The 9,297-nt window shown below is 41.2% G+C and overlaps 1 protein-coding gene across 1 annotated transcript; it reads left to right on the top strand.

The window, feature by feature from the left end:
* The first annotated feature begins 8,578 nt into the window (after positions 1-8,578).
* LOC131780490 (uncharacterized) lies at positions 8,579-8,941 on the top strand. Its single transcript, XM_066161858.1, has one exon. The coding sequence runs from the start codon at positions 8,579-8,581 to the stop codon at positions 8,939-8,941; it is 363 nt and encodes a 120-aa protein (XP_066017955.1).
* The last annotated feature ends 356 nt before the right edge of the window (positions 8,942-9,297 follow it).

Raw genomic sequence — 9,297 nt, 5'->3', positions numbered from 1 at the left:
AGTCAAATTTGCTCTCGTCACATTCAACCACAATCCCAGGTCCACCAAAGGGCGTGGCCATCAGCAGGAATTTACCAAGTAGCATTCTGGGTAACTCCCCGAAAAAACTTTTTGATCTCACACTTATTCTTTTTCTGGTTCAGCGCCTGTAGAGTGTTGAAAGGAAAGACCCTTTTCCCTTTTTGGACATACTAAAATAGCCGGTTTTAACTTTGTTCATAAAATAAGATTAAGGAGGTCTTCCATATCGAGTGGGAAAATCCTGCTTTAAAACGACAGCTTAAGCACGTTTTTCATTGTTATAGTGATTTTATAGTGCGTTTTGTGAACGTTTTTTTTCGATTAGTGGTTTTCTTGTTGTTACTCTTGCATTACTTTACCTGTTATTATTCGGTGATTCTATGATATTGCAATTTCGATTGCAGACGTAACTGCGTTGCGCTATCCTTAGCAGAAATTTAATGACGTCGCAGTAAAGTTAAAATAAAAATTGTGCTTCAAACATTTGGAGCTAAAAATGACAGTCTCAACGTAGAAATGTCCTTTGTATACTCTGGAATATTACCCCATTTATACAAGTTGTTACTATATAAGATGAGAAAGAAAATGATTAAAGGGCGTCCGTGCCAATGCACACCCGCGATAGTTTGTTTAAGAAGAGCGCCTTTTTCCCTACGTAATTGTTGTTCATTGGAATACGAAACACATTTGTCTCAGCCCCGTGAATTAAGATGGTAACTGCGTTCTAAAAAGAACAGCCGAAAAAACTTAGGGTTTTTTTTATGATTAACCGCGCCCACTGCCAAAGGAGAAGTTGAAATAATTGTGTGCGCACAGTAAAAAGAAGTCATTACCAGTGGACTGGAAATACGAATTTTTGGCCTATGCTGGGTTCTTTTCATAGAGAAAGACTGTATAAATGATTTCTTTACTATCTCAAGCTTTTTTTTTTTGCGTTAAAAAAACCTCATAGCTCCACCTACATTTTGAGGCCGGCCATCTTAGGAAAACGCCTTCAGTTTAAACGTTAAATAAAGCGGTCCTCGAGTAAAGTGAGTCAACCTAAGGAAGAAGAAAAATTATTTACCTGTAGGACAGTATAAATGTGTTTTGTTTGATTCGTGATTCGTTTATGTGAAATAAATCCAGGCAGCCAGCATTGGGAATTGACTTATGGCCACTGAAACGAGGTCTAGGAGAGTATCCTCAACTGAAGGGTATCCGATCAAGGCGCCCAAGGACCGACTCGCTCACGCGTAAAAATCAATTTAATAAGCCGAGCTCATTACAGAATTAGTCCCGTTTTCAGTTAAGGTTTGATGTTTTATGGAATGATAGGAAAATAATTGAAGTTTCAACGACAATTCGTTAACTTTATGTCGTTGCAATACAAACCAGAGTGTTCGGCATATTGGTGTCGAGGTTGAACTCGCAAAAAGAAAAAAGAAAATAAAACAAAAAGATGCACTAGATAAAGTCTTTGTTTATTGAATTGCAACAATTACATCAAAATACACCTAACCAAGTCACAAAGTTACTCATTTCATTCATGCTCTCCACAGAGCCGTAAGGTTATGACAAATTCAAACTCGTGTTAGACTGGGTTGGTGAGAGACTACGTGTCGGCTTTAACTCGGGATGGGATGCCTTTGATTATGTTATCAAACATGAGACTGAGACAATGCGACGAGGAAATTCAGATGACGAGGGAAAAATTCATTTATCTAATCATTCAATATCACGTGAAACACACTGAAGTAAATGGACTACTCGAACTTACATTTTACCAAAATTGGTACATTGACCAAAATGTTCTTACATGTTAAGAACATTTTGGTAAATGCAAAACGCCTTACTCGCCTCATTTAGCACGATGTAATTAGAGCGTAATATCTGTAGTGGGGATCAGAAATTCCGATTTAAATTTTCCTTCATTTAAGGGAGGGTAAAAAACATTAGAGCAAACAAACACAATTTATATTAACTTTAAGCGCGCACTCACTCTAGAAAACAAACAATTGCTTACACAGCAACTAATCTTGGAACAAAATCCTAGTAGACTTAAAAACCTTAACATCTTTAATTTCTTTAAAAAAAAACCCTATTTACTGTCATAGATAAGAACTAAGAATGGTATGAAATACAAATGAAAAGTGGAGGTAATCATTGACAAAGTACTGGAAACGTTTTTCGCTTGACAACATTTCTTGGAATTAACTTTTAGTTTGTTCTCAGCCTATCACACCGCTGACGATCATTTTCATTTGCCTAACTGGTTTCGATTATTTCCATTTTTATTCTTGACCTAGTTACCTCCCTTAGTTATTACATAGAATATTACTTATCCTCTTTCAAAGAGGACGTCAAGACAAACTTGACAACCATAAAGTCTTCTGAGTCCATTTCATCCAGTTCAGAGAGTAGGACATTTGCAGCGACTTCCCCGTCACTGATTTCCTTCGCCGCGAAAGAAACACCTCTTCCCAGGAATCAGGCATCAATACTATTCTATAGACATAAGGCCCAAATTAATTAATGACCTGTGGTGAATCAAGGTAAAGTTCAAATTCTATTTATGTGATTTCAGGTTCAAAGTTTCAGTTTAAACTCTCAGTTGTCTTTGAAAATACGCACTTGATAGTTGTCTTAACATACATTTAGCTAAATGCAAGGACTTTGACTTTTTATTACCAACGATCATTTATCTTCAGACTCAAGAGCTAGAATCTATCCCGAATTATTAGGTGATTCCGAAACCTCATTCCCACTACCACTAGCGTCACTTCGGACACCAGCCCCAAGGACAGTTCCGCATATCTTAGATGCACCCTCTACTTGTTTCAATTCAGGCACCTGTACTCGGTGCTAAACAGGTGTGGCCCCCTGATATCGCTTAACCTGTCTCCCCTCCAGCGGAAAGAGAAATATATTTTACACTGTTATTTTAGCTTCGCATTCTTTCTTACAGTTTGTCGCCTTTAGGTGTCGCAGTGCGCTTATTGTAGCTTCCGATTGGTTCGTTTTACCTATTTAAGATGCTGTTTTCAGTTTGTTCTCCCTCTCTCTCGCTTGCGACCTTAGCACATTAGAGCTGTTTCTGCTCCGGATGTTTAAGATCAAGCTCCATCCACCCTTCCTTTTCGCAGGTTTTCACGAGTGGTTTTTCATTTTATCTGCTTTTGATACTGCTTTTATTTCATCTGTTTTCAGGCGGTAGAGATGCTTACGTGGACCGCGCGAGGTGCTTTAAATGCAACAAACTCGGCGATTACGCAGGAGAATGCACTGCCTCCTGGGATAGCGCACGAAGCGCTTATCGCGGAACCACATTCACCCCAGGATACTCATATAACCCCTACAGACCTAGTCACGGAGCCCACACTCAACCCGGTGCAAAGCAGTAATGTTTTTAATGAGGAAGTTGCTGATATCGCTCAGGTAGATTGCGATAGCGAATTGTTTGAGTTTGAGTTAATTACTAGTACGCCGTGTGTCAACGTCAAGGGAAATCTTCGTAGAAACGTCGAATTTTTTAAGTGTATTGGAACCCCTAGTTTTATTCTTAACGCTATAGAAAGGGGAAATTTGTTATCTTTAGTTAGTTTTCCGGAACCAGCGGTTTTCAAAAACAACAGATCGTCTCTTTGACATGTCGAGTTTATTGAGGAGGCAATTCGAGACTTAGTTGAGTCGGGTCGTGTTGTGGAAACCAAGGTACCGCCCCGGGTGGTCAACCCCTTGTCCGAATCTGTGCAAGCTAATGGAAAGAAGAGGCTCATGCTTGATTTAGGATACGTCAACAAGTTTCTTCGTAAGATGCACGTTAAATACGTCTTACCTCGCGCGAGGTGCATATATCTTTTCCATCGACCTGAAAAGTGGGCACCACCACGTTGAAATTTTTGAGGGCCATCAAACATATCTTGGTTTTTCCTGGAAGCATCCCAATTCCAATCAAGTGAAGTTTTTTGTGTTTACAGTTTTACCTTTCGGATTATCGTCCGCCCCTTACGTGTTCACAAAAATTCTTAAGCCTCTTGAGAAACATTGGAAGCATCAGGGCATTTGCGTTGCTGCTTTTCTCGACGACGGATGTGGCATTGAAAAGGATTCTCAAATGTGCAGTATTGCCACGGATGCCGTTAGAACTGACCTTTCTAAGGCGGGTTTCGTTACTAAAGAGGATAAGTCAGTGTGTCACTTGGGATAGCGCTTGTGGAACCATTGAAATTTTCGATAGGAAGGTTGCCAAAATAACTAGTACAATTGACAGTATTATCGACTCCGATTTTGTTCTTTCTGCCAGAAGATTAGCCTCTTTTACAGGGCAGACTAAGCACTGCATTATGTCTACATTAAGCACGCAGCACTAGGACTTGAGAGTTAAGATGGATCCCTAGTGCATTAAGTAGTTATAATTTTGGAAAAACAATCTAAAATCTATCAAAGCACTCGTTCGTTTTCTCTTTAATAAGCCACAGCGTTTCCCTTACTCCGATGCCAGCGCTACAGGGTGCGGTTCAGTTATTACCCTTAATGAGGATTGTGTGTTACAAGCTTTGAGGGTCTACAGAGCGTTCTAAGAGTTCTACTTGGAGAGAGCCTGCAGCCATTGATTTTTCTCTAGAGTCTTTCGCGGCAATTTTGGAAGGTTCATTTGTCAAGTGATTCACTAATAGCCAGACGGCGGCTAGAATCATAGAAGTCGGAAGCATGAAATTAGATTTGCACAGGCTTGCTATTAAATTTTTCAGTTTTGCGCGGAGCACAGTATTCGTTTGGAGGTGCAGTGGATCCCACGAACTGAAAATGAGAGGGCAGATTATATCCGTCGCCTTATACACTTTGATGATTGGCAAATCACGTAAGATTTCTTTCTAAGTTTGGAAGAGTTAAGGGGCCCGTATACCGTTGACTGTTTTGCTAATTACTATACAGCAAAGCTCCCTAGATTCTTTTCGTTTTTCTGGAATCCGGATGCGCCAGGATTTTGACTTCTTTGCCCAGGAGTTAAGTTCCGAGAATTATTCAGTTTTTCCTCCAGTTTTTGTTGCTCGCATTATCCATTATCTGAGCCTACAGAAAGCGATGGCTACTTTTGTAGTCCCATTATGGCCTTCTTCCAGTTCCTGGCCTCTACTAAGAAAAAAATATCGGTCGTTCATTAAAGGATGCTTTACGCTGAATGCATCCCAAGCTCTCACCCTGGGAAGAAATTCAGTAGGTTTCTGAATTCGCATTTAGTGCTGGTATTTGCAGGATTTGACACTGGTCATTAACTGCATGGACAGCTGTATCCAGGGTAAATGACACTGGTCATGTGAAGGGACGACTGCGTCCGTTGGAGAAGATTTCTGTCGTTTTAGAGATTTGTTAGTAGAGCGAGAAGGTTTCGAGTTCTCTCGACAATGGAAGACCTGTTCACGTATGGAAAATTGTGTCCTTTTTTGACACCGGTTCGCGGGCCATTCTGGCCCAGGTTTTCACAAAGTTGAACTGCGTTGTTCCTGTTGGTTTAGGTTTTTTACCTTTCTTAATCAAGGCTGTAACTTTGTTTTTGCTAATTGTTAGGTTATTTGAGTGTCGAGCTGGCTGTGTCCTACACAGGGTGTTGCCTAGTTTGTGGAGCCTTTGAGGGTTTAAATGATCTACAAGGGCAAGTCGCGTTTCGGATATATATGCAGTTATTACGCGTTTGTTATTTAGTTTTCTTTGTAGGTTATTCGCTTCGCCTTCGTTTAAGAGTTACTTTGCCCGCCTATTTTGCCCCGGGAGTCGGTGTAGTTTCTAACTATAATGCAGCCTGCAGACATTGCGTCATAGCCACAGGGTCGCTTATTAGGATCGCTGTCATCGCTTCCGTCACAATTGCTAGAGCTGCTATTTTGTTGTTGTAAAATTTTGGTGATATAATTTTATTCTTGCTGGTCGTAATTGCAAGTTTAGCATGGATGGTGCTCCCCCTGGATATTAGGCCGGATTTCAAAACTTTATTTGATTGCTTACTTAGTTCCAGGTCGGATTCTACTGTGAAGAAATATCTTAAGGAAATAAACAAGTTTGTGCTTTGGTGTAGAACTAGGAAAATTGCGCTACAATTGCCTTTTTCTTCTTCTGTTGTCGCCTTTTTTTCTATTTGGCTTAGATCAACAGCTTAGGTCCCCGGCCGCAATAGTTTTGATCCATGCTGCGCTTCCTTTGTTCCTGATGATGGTCCCAATCCTTTGGATAACGCTTGTTGCAAGAACTTGATTGAGTGCGCCAAGAGGAGAAGGAGCAATCCAGTTGACAAGAAAAAGCCCGCGGACCCTGCCATCATTAGGAGCATTGTTGACAGGCATGACGCTGAGGAAGCATCTTAAAAGGACTTACGTATTACCGCAATAAGTTCTTTAGGCTTTGCAGGATTTTTTCGTTTTAACGAGTTGCCTAATATTCCGCCAAAACACCTCACGTTTTGCGATGGTTTTGTTAAAATTCTTGTGCCAAGGAGTAAAACGGATGTATATAAAGAGGTCAACTATGTTTATATCGTTAAGTTAGAGAACAAATACTGCCCAGTAGCTATCCTACGTAGGTATATTGAAGCAGCCACTTTGGATCTGTCTAGTCACTTGCCTTTATTCAGGCTATTAACGAGGAACAAGTCGGGTTATAGTCTTAGGAATGGCAAGTTATCCTATACTCGCTGCAGAGATACATTTAAGACTACTTTGAAAGATTTGGGCTTTGACCCCAAGGAATATGGCCGAGATAGTCTGCGTTCTGGGGGTGCTACAGCTGTCATCAGTAATAACGCTTCCAAAGCCGTTTCTGAGAGGTTGTTAAAACTTTATGGGCGCTGGAAAACAAACGAAGCAAAAGACAGTTACGTTTTAGAAACAGAGTGTAATCGTTTAAGTGTGACGAAATATTTAGGTATTTAGCTCATATATAAATACGTTATCTGTTTTTCCTTGACCAATGCTGTAAGATTACATTTCATTAAAGTGTCAGGGTTCGCACGCGATCCACCCACATCTGATTTCGCCTGGTTTTTGCGGTTATTTCAGCGGTAAATAATTTACGTTCGTTTGAGCGAAGCGAACTAGAACGTAACACACTTTTCTCTTCTAGAATCCAGCTTGGCTTGGCTCTCTGAAATGAAAACGAATAATCGGTACATGTTCATATCATTTCTTTTTTGTCTTTTTTTTTTTATTATTATTCAAGTATCTCATCTGGAAATGCATCACGCCCCGCAGAAGCTGGACCTCTCCTTCCTGGAGAACAGTGTGGGTGGAGGCTGCAATCAACACGTGCTGAAGCACATCCTTTTGCTTTACAATGATTACGCACTTGACAGCTCTTTCTGGGCACTCGCTCAGATGCAGCGTCAAGTGGAGCCTGTAGAAGAAATTAAATGGGGACTAGAAATGAGCTGGCAACCCTACCTTTCAATATTCTTGTTGGGCGTAAATAACCATTTGACTGCTGATTTATTTACCTGACAATACCTTATCGTGAAAGGCTTGTTCCGCAGCTTAATGGACAGGTAATTCTCTTACTAACAGAGGGAAGCAGCATGCTCTTCGAAACATTCCCTTGGCACCTTCCTTCCGCTTTGCACTTTGGGAAATGTGCGCTACCATCCCCTCCCTTGCCACTACCTCTCTGTACCCTTCATTTGCACACTGCATTAAAAATTTTCTCACATATTTTGAAGTATTGTTCGTGCTCGCGGAACTGTCTTGGAACTGTCCTGTCCACAGACAACCGCTACTTTTACAATTAACATCAAAGTTTCCGATGATGTCGTCGGGTGCTATGTTGACGTGAATTGCAGCACCTGTCCCGATTGGTGCTTTGCAAAGTGGACATTTGGAGACATTTGTCGTGAAATTTTTCTTTTGTTTTGTTATAAATTCGTTTCTGTTGGATCGCGCATCCGGGAAAGTGCACATTTAACCATTTGACTGACATTTATCACGTGATTTTTGTAGATAATTGATTCATTTGCGATAAGCATTTTACAGTAAGAATAAATCCGAATTCAAAACAATATTTGCGATATTTTATTCACGATATAATGACGCCCAACGTGGGGCACAACTCGTTAGCGAAGTCGATGTCGAAACTCGAAAGGCTCAAGACTACCAGAGCAGCTCATAGAGGAGTTGTCTCCAAACTCGAAAAGAAAACTCATCAATTACTGCCACAAGAAGACAACGCCTCAAAGCGAAATCGTCTCGATGTGATCAGTAGCTTGCTGGAAAACAAGTTGAAAACGCTGAAAGAACTCGACGACGAAATAAATTCATTATGTCCACTGGAGGACATCACTAAAGAGATCTAAGAATCGGAAGAGATAGTAGCAAGAAATATCGACTGTCAAAGGAAAATCGAAGAATCGAGGAAAAGCGTCGACACTCAAGTACCGCCGGTATTCGCGCCGCCATCCGCGGTCTTCGTTCAACCCGATCAACACAATACAACTACAAGCAATTCTGTGAAACCACGACTTCCAAAGTTATCACTGCCGAAATTCAGAGGCGGCGTTACGAAATGGCAGTCGTTCTGGAATTCCTTCAAATCCGCTATGCACGAAAACAGCGACATTTGGACAACCGACAAGTTCAATTATCTGAATTCTCTGCTCGAAGGAAACGCCGCGAGGACCGTGCATGGTCTTACACTCACAAGTTCAAATTACGATACCGCCGTTGAAATGCTACAGGAGCGTTATGGCAAACCTCAGATTATCATATCAGAGCACATGGATGAGATTTTGAAGATTCAGCCATGTGTCGAAGGAGGACGACTTGGTCCGTTACGATATGTTTACGACAAAATCAGCGTGCACGTTAGAGGTTTAGCTGCGATGGGTGTTTCATCAAAGGAGTATGGAAGTCTTCTCATTCCGATCATTATGTCCAAACTTTCCAGCGATGTTCGACTATAAATTTCACGCAAGTCTACAAATGAAGTTTGGGAAATTGATGAGCCTCTCGACACCATAAAGTCTGAAATTGATGCCCGGGAAGCAAGCGAAGGAGCGAAATCGAGCGGTGTTGAGAATCGCAAGCCTCCTATTAATCCTATACAAGACAATCGAAACATCCCACCAAATGCAAACGCCTTGGTCGCAAAGGGCCCCGAAGAATTTAAAATTCGTTGTGCTTACTGCGAAAGTCTACATTATTCCGCCTCTTGTGACATGGTGTTCAATTGTGAAAGCCGAAAGAAGGTTCTTGCGAACAGCAACTGATGCTTCTACTGTCTACGAAAGGGCCACAACGACAGTCAGTGTATGAGCGA

The sequence above is a fragment of the Pocillopora verrucosa genome, chromosome 14, assembly GCF_036669915.1.
Source record: "Pocillopora verrucosa isolate sample1 chromosome 14, ASM3666991v2, whole genome shotgun sequence".
Classification (NCBI taxonomy): Eukaryota; Metazoa; Cnidaria; class Anthozoa; order Scleractinia; family Pocilloporidae; genus Pocillopora; species Pocillopora verrucosa.
The sequence above is the reverse complement of the archived record's forward strand: the minus strand, read 5'-3'. Positions and strand labels throughout refer to the sequence as shown.